Genomic DNA, 14,589 nt, shown 5'->3' with positions numbered 1-14,589 from the left:
GTGCTACCTGGACCTGACTGAAGCACTGCTCAGTAAGCTTGAACGCTTACTGAACACCTGCATTCGTTTTGTTTTTGGGCTCTGTAAATATGATCACGTGTCTCAGTACCGCTCAAAACTAAAATGGCTTCCCATTCGCGATCGTAGGATAGCCATAGGCGTATCCTTTGTCTTCTTTTCTCTGTCCTCCACGAGCCTAATACTCCCCCCTATCTTAAGTCAATGTTCCAATTTCTTTCAGATACCCACTCCAGGCAGCTTCGCTCCTCTCACAATTTGCTTTTAGCTTTGCCCTCCTTCCGCTCTGGCTTTATGTCTGATTCCTTTGCGGTCACAGCTGTACGACTTTGGAACGATCTTCCTGACAATATTAGAAAAGCCCCTTCCCGCAACGTGTTTAAACGCCTAACTCGTGCTCACTACCTCAGCAAGTATGACAGCCTATCCTGAACCTAATGTAAATGATATTAATAATAGGTATATATTAATCTATTTCTTCGGTATATATTTATAGAAGTATATATTATAGTTTATTATTATATTATTTATATTTGTGTATTCTATTTATACAAGTATATATTTATAGTTTTTTATTATATTATTTCTATTTATGTATTCTATTTATTGTTAGGTACAATAATTATTGAGTGACATTGCAATTTCTTTCATTTTTTTTCTCTTTTTTTTGCACACCTTTAACATTATTTCTCCTGTACTTCCTGTGGGTTGACTGGTAGAAAATGCTTTTAGCATTAAGTCCACCCTTTGTACACTTATTTATATATTTGTGCAATAAAGGATTAAATAATAAATAAATAATATAATGCTAATCTCAAATCACACTTTAAAATGCACGAGTTCTTTACTTTCCCTGCTATATGGGACTTGACGTTTTTTATCTTTAACTATAGATGGTCCCTTTAGAAACTGGCTGTCAGTGTTGTATGCTTGAGTCTAATGCTCTAAAGGTATATTTATAAATAGTCGGAGGGCCGGAGGCTCAATAAACTGGCTAGTCGTTGTGTAAACTGGCTGGATAGCTGCAGTTTTTGCTGCCAGCGAGATGATGCGAGCTCCACTCGGTTATTGATACGTGAATGTGTTATAGATGACGATAATGTATGTGACTTACATTTGCTAAGTAGGTACAGTACCTGGGATAGACAAGCGCAATAAGTTGCAATCCACTTCCGTTTCAGGACATTATAGTTGAACTGTAGCTATAGCTATAGACTTTTTAACCTGGTCAAACTAACAAGTCATTATCAAATAAGTCTACTATAAACTCACCAACTATTTAATCTAAGTCAGTAACTTTGTGTTCTGAGTATTCGGTTAGGTATTTATATTAGTAATATCCTTTTAGTATATAACTGATATTTTATTAAACAATGCTTTACTATCATTTATTGGGTTCATTAGTGCATCCAAACAGGTGCAATCGCCTAACCAACCCTCTGTTTTCGTCAGAGGCGAAAAAAAAACTTATTGGTAGACTCCCCGCGGCGTACTGCCATCCGAGGATCAGCGGACACACTCTTATCGAGATTGTCATAAAAATAACAACAATTAAAACGAAGCCATTCAAATAAAGATATTAAAATTTCTTAATTTAATTACCTACCGTTTTATCACATCAGCCGCTTCGCAAGTCATAATTTCAGGAGTTTATTGTATCTGTATGCCTACACGTTTCATTTTGTAGAGTTTTTTGCGGCTTTCACCTAGTGTGAGCAACCTTCTGCTCATTCTCACATGCTATACAGAGTGTTTTTTTTATTATTTAAGGTACCTACTTCCCCTCCATGGTAATTTTTTTTTACCCTGCATAATTAAGGACTATTAGGGAGTTGATCTAAACTAAAAATCTTTTAGACCTTAGTTATGTAAAATCTAAAAAACCACATGAATATAATTAAAGCTTTCAGGAAATTAAGCAAACTAAAGCAATGTAGTAACAATTGTCGATATCGCAGGATATTACTAGGTAGGTTTCTATTGTATATATATACACATGACTGCAATGCAAGAAATCTGACCCTTCTCAGTAAATATACCTGTGGCAGTAATGGCGCACTTTCAATATTGCAGAGTTGAAAGCAGCATCAAGCGTTGGCTTGGGTCAATAGAGAAATAAACTAAAACCATAAAACTAATAATACGCATTATATATGTATATCTAAGTACTACGACTTCGACAAAAAAATAAAATAATTTAAATAGCATCTGCAGTGAAACAATTTAGTTAGCTCTATCCATGATTCTTCACAGGTACCTACGCAACGACGCCACATTGCAACCGCTACTGAGTCTATACTGACAGGCGGTCAGGATTATCTACGTGCGTGTGTACAGTTGGTACTTCAAAAGAACATCTTAGGTTAAGCTTCGTTTTTTCCTCACATGCCTTTCCTGAACTAGGAACACATTGACTGGACGATTTGCTTAGTAATGAGAAGTTTTGCATCCATCAATTTACGTCCTGCGTGTGATGTGACTATGTGAGTGTTAATGTCCGTCGCTTGCGTTGGAAACTTGTCATCTTTACATAATTATTGGCTTTTATGGCAATAACTAGCTATAAATTAGAGCCCGACTAGTTGCTAACAAATGACGGTAAGTAGGAATAAGTACTTAGTGTGTATCTACTTCGATAAAATAAAATAATCTATAGTTATAACAACAGAGATAAGCGATCTTATGCTGTTGTTTTCAAAATTCTCCATAATTTATTACTCATCGTAAGTCTTTTACTGGTGTTAAATATTGTGAATAATATAGGTACCATACATTACTAATAATCGATAGTCTTTATAGCAGTATCCCTTTCCATTTTTCCAATAAAACATATAACGCTGTTCACTCCACATAATGTATCACAGGGTATAGAACACAAAATGATGAACTGTTATTTGAAATAATAGAGTACTTATGTAATCGGCGCCGCGGCGGAGGTGGGGGTCAGGAGGGTTGGGGGGCGTCTGGCAGTCGGGGGCGTAGAGGAGTTGTGTAATGAAGAGCCAGGATGAACTTGCAGCCTCAATCCAGCTGCCGGGAGCGGGTGCTGTCTGTAGATGTAGGATAATAGGTGTTCAAGGGCGTACCCAGGATTTCAGCTAGGGGGGGGCAGCTCTTACCTGTTCCGAGATGATGGTGGGTCGGGTATATTGAAACATTATAGATAAATGAATATTAAATCAAAATATCTGACTGAAAAGAAAAGATATTTTGTTTCCAACACTTAATTTTGCGCACAGTAAGTTACACGTTTATAATACCCACTTGGCAGTGGCAGGAGCATTTACTACTTTTAAGTTACTTTATCTACTTCCTTCCTGCCAACTTAAACGATCATTTAAAAGTTCCCCATTTCCAAAAGTTAATATCCTCACGTCTTCCTGTAATAAGTGAATATTTGAAGCTAAGTTGTTTTGAAAAGTTAAATTACCACGTGAAGTGTGGAGTGTGATGCGGCGCGGCGGCGGCGGAGCGAGCTTCATTAAACCCTTCGTCTCACGTTCATCTCACTAATGAACTTTTAAGATCTTTTCATATTTAATTCTGTTGACACGTGCCTGATTGATTGTAAATAACAGGTAAGTATATTCAGTAGCTACTTGCAGAGTGTTAACAAGCTGAAAGGCATGAAATAATTTAGTTTTTATGAAGCTCGTTAGTTAATGTAACCGATATTAAAAATGAGTTTAGTTAGTCTATCTAAAAACAATGTCGGTGTAAGTCCCGCTGGCATTAGATATAACAAAAAGTCCGTCCGGCGGAATGCGGGCGCGCCGCATCACATTTCATCGGAACTAAAAATACTTGCTGCCATTTTTGTTGCAATCAAATAATTATTTCGGAATGTAATCAAATGGCAAAATTATAAAAACTTCCACTTTTACATATTGGGTGCGTGTTAATATCAGTTGGGGTGGGTAATGATGAGAAGGCTGATAGTAGTGATGCGGTGAGTGGCTGGGATCGGCTCTCATTGGCTGGTTTCAGGGAGCGGCTTGTTTGATGTTCAGTACACTCGCGTGAACAGTGCCACAACACCCGTTCATTAACGAGTAGTTTTTGCGTGAGCACGATGAATGTGGCCGTGGGGAGAGCTTCACGGAAACTTCAGTAAATGTGGCTGACTATGAGTAATTATTCTAATTATGAACAGTATCAAACCTAATTGTTCTTGACTGATGGTGGGTACCTAGATTCATAGAGTAGCACTAGTCCGTAGATAATTGCAATATTTATCTACATTGTCCTAATCCGATACATCAGAAAATGTACACTTATGTGTATGTATACACTTAAATGTACACGACGCTGACAAAAATGGCGTAGAAGTAGAACCTAAGCACCTATATACCTGCTTCATAATAGCGGTAAGCGGGAAAGTCTACAACTGATTATTTTAATGTTTCGAGGTAGGTATAACAAGTGGATCCGGGGTCGCAAGTATACATTCTGCACAGACACTACCGACTATAAACGACATAAAACTATGGGGCATTGGTATAAATTCCTAGAGATTTCAAGTAAAGCCGGTGGCGGTGGCTCGCGACACTCGCCACCACATAAAAGTTTCATTCCGTGTTAAAACGGAAAATAAGATTTTACGATCCCTCCGCCGCCGCCGCCGCCGCCTCCGCTAGCTCGTAATGGAAGAATCTGATCACATCTGAGGTTGTTAAAGTTTAATGCTTTTGTTGAAATTCAAATATCTAGGCTGGAGTTAGGAAATGTCTGAGTAACTATCTTTTGAATTCCTCTTTCACCTGAACACCAATCCCGACTACGACTATTTATTGTATTCCGGCGATTAGTAACTAAATAGGTCTATGTAGGAGATGTCATTAGTTAATACGGTAATAATAATATACTTATGTGCACTGCACATGGTGCAGTTAAAGTGGGTTGCCTGGTATATAGGTACCTGTACAGAGTACAAACATTAAGTACTATCACAGCGCAGCGATGTTGCTATCCTTGTCCTAGGTCTTAATGAGTATTCTAGAGCAAGTCTTCTTCTAAGTTGTCCTCATCTGCCTATGTGTGGCTAAGTACTGGCTTACTGGTCGACACGAAAACAGTAAAGTAAGATTTGTATATTTTAGTACTGAGTAAGGTAGTAAAGTCAAAGTCAAAGTCAAAGTCAAAATTTTTTATTCATCGTACAAATATAAAATTTTCTGTAGTAGGTAAGTATGTCGGTGGTAGACAGCTATTTATACATATAGAGTGGTCGATGTGGATGTCTTGATGGCCGGTCGGTCGGTGTCCGTCACACTCATACATAAACATGCGGCGCGCAGCTGGCAGTGACCAGCAGCAAGAGTTATTTATTGTCCCCAACAGTATTTGTCATATTTATTGAACAAGTGCAAGGGGACGCGATCGCTATTCGATAGAATGTAATTACTTTATCCACGAGTTTCTTGAATTTGTCCCACTGCAAAAAAGTTACACAAATGCCTAGATAAATACTTACGGTCGAAACATTTTTTTCTGCAAATTTCTAAAACTTGTCTCAGATGTTTGTATTGGTAGGTGTCGCTTTATTAAATAAGTAAGTACTTAAGTAGGTAATTTATTATACTTACCTAGGTTACTTTTTGTTTGTTGGTAAAATGTTGACCGGCCAGCCTTTACTTGTGCTTAAATACCTAAAGGTAAGTTTAATAAATAGATTAAATACCGGCCTGAACTATTTGTATGGATACATTTCCGTTTTCATGACTTTATAGTTGCACTGTAGCTGGCTAGTAGCTAGAGTCGCTAGCTAGGTAGATAGCTAGATAGGTATAAGTACTGAAGTACTTATCTATTTGTATGAGATAATGTAACAAGCAGGAGGCATATCACGGGATGGGCATGTGTGGCAAATTCGATACTACACAAACCATGGAAGTACCTAATAAGTACTTACGTACATAGTACTATTACATCCATGACACAAACATATGAAACGAACAAACATCACCCGAGTCCGCGTTGTTCTATGTCTATGCGAACAAATATCACTTTTGGACAACTTTTGGAACTAACATTGCCTTAAATTTTGACAGTGACAGTGACCAATACGCAAGTACGCAACATAAACGGAGCGCGGATGTTCGTGAAAGTACTTATTAGATACTAAGGATATTTTGTAAACCCTTTATTTATAGTTATAATTTGCTGTGCTTGACAGGGTCCATAAAGTTCCTAATTTAATATATTGAACACCTGTAAAAATTACTTATGGGTGCAATAAAAGATTGAGTATTGAAACTTATAATCGCCCTAAACCCATCGTAGGATAGAAGTACCTTAGATAACGATTCGTTGTTGAGCATGGAGTTTATTTAAAAAGTTTATTGATATTATGTAAATATTACGTAGGTACATTAGGGAAAATCTATTATAATTTATAGCCATTCGTTGATCTATGTATACTTAGGTACTTAGGTAAAAGAGAAGCCATCATCCATACCAAAATCTTTAGCTTAGACTAGCAATAAAAATGGCAGAAGAGTACGGTAGATGAGTTGGATGCACTGGTGCACCCAACAGTGAGGTTGATGCTTTCAACGCATTGTTATTTTGTAACATGAACACCGCCTAAGCATAGCATTAAACCAGCCGCCTATTTGTGTCCAATTTGTAACACAAACGCGCTGTTATCAGGCTGTAAATCATAGCGACTCAACTGCAACTCCAGGAGCGCTGTCAGATACTAAATCACTTTATCTGCCTCGTCTAGAACGTTCCTTGCAGATAGCAAGACTCGCATTTTCATTTTTATTACGACTGTGCCGTACTTATGCGTTATTTATGTCGACGACGCGGCGGTGATGGATGGCCGGGCGAGGGCTACACGAGCTGCACCGGGTTGGTATAATTGCTGCCGAATTTGCGAATTCCAGCGTTTGAAATATTTCATTTGGAGACGAGCGAGTGTGGGAAATGCAAAGTTTGGTTGCTGATGAGATTCCGCGCGGATTTTTCAGACCAGTGGCGCCATCTAGGGATGAATACTATGTACCTTTTAGCTAAGATTATTTATTTATTCAATTCTTAATTAACTACTCAAAATATAAAAATAAGTGTATAAAATATGTATGGACTTAATGCTAGAAACATTTTCTACAAGCATTATGTAAATATTTACAAAAAAATATATACTTATAGAATCCGACACCGCTAACTTTGCAACGGGTAAAAGATGGGAGTTTTTTTCCTTCATAAAGTACCTATCTCTAAATTCATTTTATCGCTAGCATCATTCCTAAGGACACAAACGAGGTCATAAAATATAATCTATTAGCTATTAAACAAACAGGTGGTGACATCACAATCATCGATGTTAGAGACCGGAAGTGGCTACCTGACGCTGTCACTGCATGAGCTGCCCCGAGGGTCTGCCTGCACCGGCGGCGGCGCGCTGCAGTAGGCCCGGCCAGGTAGCCCGGTGACGCCGCGTCTGCAGCGACTAATCACCGCGCCCACCCACCTCGCCACACTAGATTCCACGCCCGCCGCGTTTTTTACACCCTAATTAACCTAATTTATCGAGACAATACGATAAGTTATTGACACTACCGAGCGGAGCCCGTTCGCTTTATGACTGGTATTAAATTGTCGGGTTTAGAGGCCGCTACCGAACTACACCGGCCGGCTCTTGTCGACCTCTTTGATGCCGCAATAAATATCCCCAGATCTCGCCAGATAACGTGAATGTGCTCGACAAAACCAAGAAATTAAATCGACCGCTCCTAACGATTATTACGGCCAAGTAGGTGAGGTTGATACAACATTTTTTACCTGCCGGCATCGGTAGCTTGTATGCTTATCGTTCGTAAATACCTAGCTACGTGCTACCTTCCTACGCCTTTCTTTAGTAGACTATCTAAGTGATTTGTTGTAAACCACTTTGTCATGAGATTTAACTACGACAAACAGAAATACTTTAAGTAAGTACCTTACCCACCTCCTAATCAATGCAAACCTTTAATCCTCCACATAGTCTATTACATACCTAATTAAATAAGATGAAATAGATAGAAGTTACTTACCTAAATAACGTGAAATGAGTAGTTAAATCTTTATGAATGTTAAAACCCAGGCAGTGCCTGAAACATACCATCATAATTATTTTGAACTTTATGCCATGGAATAGTAATTTCTTAAATAAAGATCTGTGTAGGCAGATACAGGGTCAACTTTAGGCCCACCTACACTGACACAATTAGTGGCAGTGGGCTGGTCATGTGGTCATATTTGCCGAAGAACGAATAACCGTTGGGGAAGACGAGTTGTCGAGTGGAGACCACGAACAGGCAAACGCAGCATGGGACGCCCTCCTGCCCTGTGGACCGACGACCTTAGGTAGGCGGGTAGCCCGGTAGCTGGATAAGGAAGGCCGAGGACCGAGTGTTGAGGCGCTCCTTGGGAGAGGCCTATGTCCAGCAATGGATGATTATTGTATTCGCTGATGATGATGATGCTGAAAAATGCTTTCAAATGAGCTTGCATTTTTAAACCATCTCTCTCTCAGCCTTCCGTAGTCCACTGTTGGACATAGGCCTCTCCTAACGATCGCCACCCCAAACGGTCACCCGCCATCTGCATCCAGCGGCTTCCCGCTACCTTCCGCAGATCATCAGACCAACGGGTTGGGGGGCGACCGACACGCCGTTTGCCGACACGGGGTCTCCACTCCAGAACCTTTCTACTCCAGCGGTCGTCGGCTCTGCGGGCTACGTGGCCAGCCCATTGCCACTTCAGCGTGCTAATCCTTTTGGCTATGTCGGTAACTTTAGTTCTCCTGCGGATTTCTTCATTACGAATCCTATCTCGCAGGGACACGCCTAACATAGCCAAAACCTTTTTAAACCATAATTAGTTAAAATAACAAAAAACATCGTATTTGATCTTAATACATTTTAGCGATAAGACTGTCTATAGTCGTCGAAATATTTGGCCCGTTTGTACATCGACACAAATTTGCTATTAACTCTTGATTTACTTGATGAAATACATAAAAAGACACAATAATCTGGCTTATTTTTTAACGGCTGAAAGAAAAAAGAACTTTTGAAGCACCAAAAGTTACTTATGCTAAGATTTTTAAGATTTAGATTTGACACCAGCTGTCATCCAATACATTTTCGAGCTGTCCAAACGGGCCTATTATATTTCGACGACTGCAGTGTCTACAGTAATATCCACAAGTAATATCCTACTAATTTGTTCTATGATTCTATTTCATAATACTCAAAGCACGCCATCTAGGGAAACACCTTCAAACCTTCTGAGTTAATCTACATAGCAATGCCTACATTATTTTATTATGTTATACAGTATTTTGGATGTCTTATTTTCATTCATCATTTATTTTATTATATAATTTATAAAATTTTATAGTTACTTAAGTTTTTGGAGTAGAATAATTTTATTTTGTGTTGTTAGAAACGCGAATGAATTATCCCTGTCACTGTCAAATGTCAAACTGACATTGACAAGTTTGACAACCCAAACTGTGACGGATTGACGCGAAAGCGAAGCGAACGAAGCGTTTTGCGTTTTACCAAACAGTTTATTTATTTATAAACACAAATTCTCCGCAGAAAATGCTCTGCGACATTCCCAATGGCTAACCAGAACATCGAAGAATGGTCCGTGGACCAAGTGGCGGACTGGCTGACCGGTGAGTGTGTTGTGTGTGTGATGCAGCTGTTGGTCCACTGTAGTGTTCTTCCCTGGTGCTAAGCTGTGTGTGTGCAGGGCTGGGCGCGCCGGCGGCGGGCTACGCGGCGGGGCTGCGCGCGCGCGGGCTGCACGGCCGCAAGCTGCTGACGCTGCGCTGCGACGACCTCGAGTACCTCGGGGTGACGGTCATCGGCCACCAGGAGCTCATCCTCGAGGCCGTGGAGCAGCTGCGCGACTATGTGAGTACCCACCATCAACTACACTGCTGTGACAAGCCATTAGAATGCGCTATGTTGAGAGAAATGTCTTTGTTATTGATGATGCAACAGGTTTTCGCTAACAGATTTTTTGTGTTCAGGAAGTTGTGAATAGTAATTTGTTTATGTAAGTTAGTAAGTGCAGTGTAGCGAACTAAGTTCAATTAAGTGGAACAACAATGCATGAGTTGGTCAGACAGCAGTGAGTCACCGCCGTGTGTCATGTTTGTATTATCTGAGCAAGTTATCAGCCTCGATTTGTGTCACTGGGAATGTAGCACTCATATTTTGTGGTTAACTGATATCTTTTTTGTTTACAAATACTAGATAGTTATTTAAGGTTTACCCAAAAAATCTGTTCTTTAAAATGTTTAGAAAGTAACAACACAATCTCAATATGTTATGAGATACAGATTCAGTACTGTGTGTGTCCCACTTGTTATTTATGCAGGCCATTTTCAGGCATTTTGTTTACAATTGTTTATGGGGGAGGATTCAAAGATATTTTGCAGATATCCTTCCTAAGCTAGGATCATTTCCCATGAGGCTGGTCCACTGTGGTGGGCTCCCAGCTCAGACATTGCCCATTGTAATGTATAAGGTGAAGTGCGGTAATTGCAACTAAAAATATTGAAGTCGTAACTTCATCATCTGATAATTCTTTATATATAAGGAAATAGTATTACTGTAAAATCATGCCAAAGTCAAAATTTTATGTAGATTTTATTCTACTATCATGACAAAGAAAAACTCTGAAGAATAAAGAGCTATTGCCAAAAGTTCCGGCAAAGGCAGAAATAGTTGCAATTACCCCTCCTGGCGGGTAATTGCAACTAATCGTTTTATCTCCATATTTTTCTATGTCTGGTGTATGTTGTGTATTTGAAACACAAAGACTAAGAGAATATTCATAGGATTGTGACACTGATCTCCTTGTAACTACGACCAATTTCGCATGAAACTACTGTTTAGCCGTGGGTCTGGTTTTTTTTCAAAAATAGTGATGGGAACTTTATCGTAATTTTATCGACAGTCATGTAGTGTCTGCCATCGACAAGCCAAGAAGACCATGGTAGCAGAATAAAACTCGGGGATAAAAATTAATAGCTATATTTTTATTAATCAACATTAAATATTTTACTTATGTTTAATCAAACAGCCTTTTTACAATTTTTTTGGAAAGTTTTCGGAATTTACCGCAGGCAGGATGCCGGGTGGAATTTTGCAGGTTTTCTAAAAAAATGTATGCTTAACAGATATGTTTAAAATTTGGTATTCAGCCTTTTATTCTTATTTGTGTGTTATATTATTAGTGATTGTATCGATATATTCATGTTCACTGCCCCATCACTGTTCACATTCCAATTTCATACAAAAATTGGCAGCTAATTGTAACCACCCTAAAAACTGCAAAATAGTTGCATTTACCAGACTTTGCATTTTTTTGTCTGGTAAATGTAACTACACAGAAAACTCGGAAAACAATCGTGTTAGAATAAAACAAATACATACAAAATGACTTACCGTTATTAGTTTTTACTTTTTTTTGGAAAAACCTTGCGAGGAACCACTAAAAACTATTTTATAAAATAAAAATGCACACCATGTCCATCCGACTCCAGCAGACTCAAAATGGCCGATGACAAAAAGCTTTATAACTGCCACAATTCTTGAGCTATCAGCGCCATCCAAATTTTTGGGTAGAACTTTTATGATGTAAAATTGATTTTAGTCTGTCGTTTTACAATTAAGTAACTCTAGAGGGAGTTATTGAAGTTAGTTGCAATTACCGGATAGTTGCAATTACCGCACTTCACCTTACTTAAATCATACTTCACATTGTACTTCATTTTAATGTTGTAATATTGCTGCATAAGATACAATTCATGAATATAATTTAATAGCCCTCTTTCAAGGAGAGCCCCAACCAAGAATATATTTATATGTAACTAAATAGATATGCATAAGTGAATTTTCTTTTCTACATGGAGTGTGAGCTTGGCGAAGGAAATTATATGGATGGAAATTTAATTAAATCAGAGATATAAGTATGAAATGCATACACTTTTGTTTGTTTTCAGATACACATGATTGTAGTACATACTATGTCCAGCGAGGTACTGCTATAGGTCGTAGCATGGCATATTTATATTGGCAGTAACAGCAGTTGTTTGTTAATGAGCGCCGTGCATACTTACTGTAGGAAGCCTTATGTGTTTTGTAATCCCTTTAATGCTGTGTCCTAGTTTCATTTACATACTGTATGGGTCAGGCATTGCAGACATTTACTCTTATCATTCTAAGACTATGAGAGAGATTGGTATTATAAGTTTGATGTGTTTGTCTTTATTTATATATAAAGACGGTATCAGTACCGTAGCTCGAAAATGAATGGATCAATTTGAATGCAGTTCAATTTATTCAATCTAAACCTCTCAAATTTAATCAGAATAGAAAATCTGCTCATAACTTTTGGTTTCTTGAACAAACTTTACACTTAAGAGTAGAGTATAGCACTTGCTCGTCCATACAAAAAGAGAAAACGTTTTACTACCCCTAAATATTATCCAATCTCCATGATTTTTTAATATGTTATTGACACAAGGAATAACTAGGTTTATAGGTTTTCCTTTTTTCAAAATTTTCTATAGATTCAAACTTATAGGCACCTCAAATAATGTTTTTTTTGTGATTGCGACTTTGTTGAATTAAGCCGTTTGTGGATCAATAACAACGTATTTTTTTAAAAAAAGCGAAACCTATAAACCTAGAATATATTAAGCTGAATCGATTGACACTAAAATCAAAGAGATTGGTTGATATTTAGTTAGTGTAATACGTTTTCTCCCAAAACCAGAATTTCATCAAGAAAAGTACCTATTGTCAGTCCCGAGCTGCAGTGCTCTCTATCGCACGATTGAGGGTCGGGGGGGGGGAAGCAAAGCACACGTACGATAGGGATGTCCATAGTGAAGTCGATAGTAGAGACGGGATCCCGCCTGCGTTATCGATATCTATAGATATACAGGATGTCCCATGTTAAATTGCACATCCGAATCATAGTGACACAACTCGTCATTCTAAACATCTTTTGTTTTAAGACTTTTGATTGTTTCCGAATTTTATTTTTGCTAATTCATAGAAACTTTGTTGGCTATGAGATTTTTTTCTATAGACAGTAGATTTTTTTTCACGAATTTACAAAAGTCGAAAAATAAAAGTTGTTTTTAAAATTAAGTCACTATAATTTGGATGTGCACTTTAATTTGGGACACCCTGTATATAAAAAGATGTGAATAGGAAAAGTTTAAAGTACTAGTAGGTAGGTTTTCAAGCAAAAAAATGTCTAGTGACTATATTATATTTAATCCTCACTCAACATGGATTAGGATACTTAGGAAATTTTATTTACTTACATCTAAACTAACATAGTTACTTACATAAAAATATAATACTTACTTACTTACTATAATTGACTTGAGGCCACAAAAGCGAATAATAAAATGTATTCTATGATATAATTACTTAGGTAAGTATACTAAGACATCATCAGCCAATAATCATCCACTGCTGGACATAGGCCTCTCCCAAGGAGCGCCACAACACTCGGTCCTCGGCCTTCTTCATCCAACCACTACCCGCCACCCGCCTAAGGTCGTCAGTCCAGCGGGCAGGAGGGCGTCCCACGCTGCGTTTGCCTGATCGTGGTCTCCACTCGAGAACTCGTCTACCCCAACGGTTATCGGTTCTTCGGCAGATATGACCAGCCCACTGCCACTTCAGCTTGCAAATTTTGACAGCTATGTCGGTAAACTTAGTCCTCTGACGGATAACCTCATTTCTGATACGATCCATCAGAGAAACCCCAAGCATAGCTCTCTCCATAGCTCGCTGAGCGACTTTAAATCGGTGGACCAGTCCTACCGTCAGTGTCCACGTCTCTGCACCATACGTCATCACTGGCAGGACGCACTGGTTGAAGACTGCATTGGTGAACAGTTTCGGAGATATCACATCCCCCTGTCTCACTCCACGTTGCAGTTGGATAGGTCTTGTCTTGTGGTCCTGTACTTGGACAGTCATAGTAGCGGCATTGTACAGACATCTCAACACCTCGATATAGCGCCAATCGATTTGGCATCTCTGCAAGGATTCCAAAACTGCCCAGGTCTCGATGGAGTTGAAGGCTTTTTCATAGTCCACAAAGGCTAGACACAGAGGCTGATTATACTCTTCGGTCTTCTGTATAATCTGCCTTACTGTGTAGTACAATACAATAGACCAAATTGTACTAAAGCCTTTTCGAAACCCGGCCTGCTCTGGGGGCTGAAACTCGGATAACTTTTGGGCAAGACGGTTCGTGATAACCCTTGAGAACAGCTTGTATACATGGCTTAAAAGCGAGATCGGTCTATAGTTCTTCAGAAGGGTTTTGTCACCCTTCTTAAAGAACAATACCACGACGCTCTCAGACCATGCCTCCGGTGTAATGCCATTGTGAAGAACCGAATTGAAGAGCCTCTGGAGCTGTTCGAGGATTGCAATACCTCCAGCTTTCAGAAGCTCTGTAGTAATTCTGTCTTCACCCGGAGCCTTGTTGTTTTTAAGCTGCAAGGGCTATCCTAATCTCGCCTATGTC

At 38.9% G+C, this 14,589-nt stretch overlaps 1 protein-coding gene across 1 annotated transcript in view; it reads left to right on the top strand.

Moving 5' to 3' along the window:
* The first annotated feature begins 9,507 nt into the window (after positions 1–9,507).
* Positions 9,508–14,589, top strand: part of LOC105390822 — a 31,312-nt gene continuing 26,230 nt past the window's right edge. Inside the window, exons 1-2 of the mRNA XM_048628887.1 lie at positions 9,508–9,691; positions 9,769–9,932. Of these exons, the coding sequence (XP_048484844.1) occupies positions 9,634–9,691; positions 9,769–9,932 (222 nt within the window). The 5' untranslated portion in view covers positions 9,508–9,633. The remainder of the gene's footprint in view (positions 9,692–9,768; positions 9,933–14,589) is intronic.

This window comes from Plutella xylostella, chromosome 22, assembly GCF_932276165.1.
Source record: "Plutella xylostella chromosome 22, ilPluXylo3.1, whole genome shotgun sequence".
NCBI classification, from domain to species: Eukaryota; Metazoa; Arthropoda; class Insecta; order Lepidoptera; family Plutellidae; genus Plutella; species Plutella xylostella.
Note: the sequence above shows the minus strand (reverse complement) of the source record. Positions and strands in the feature narration are given on the sequence as shown.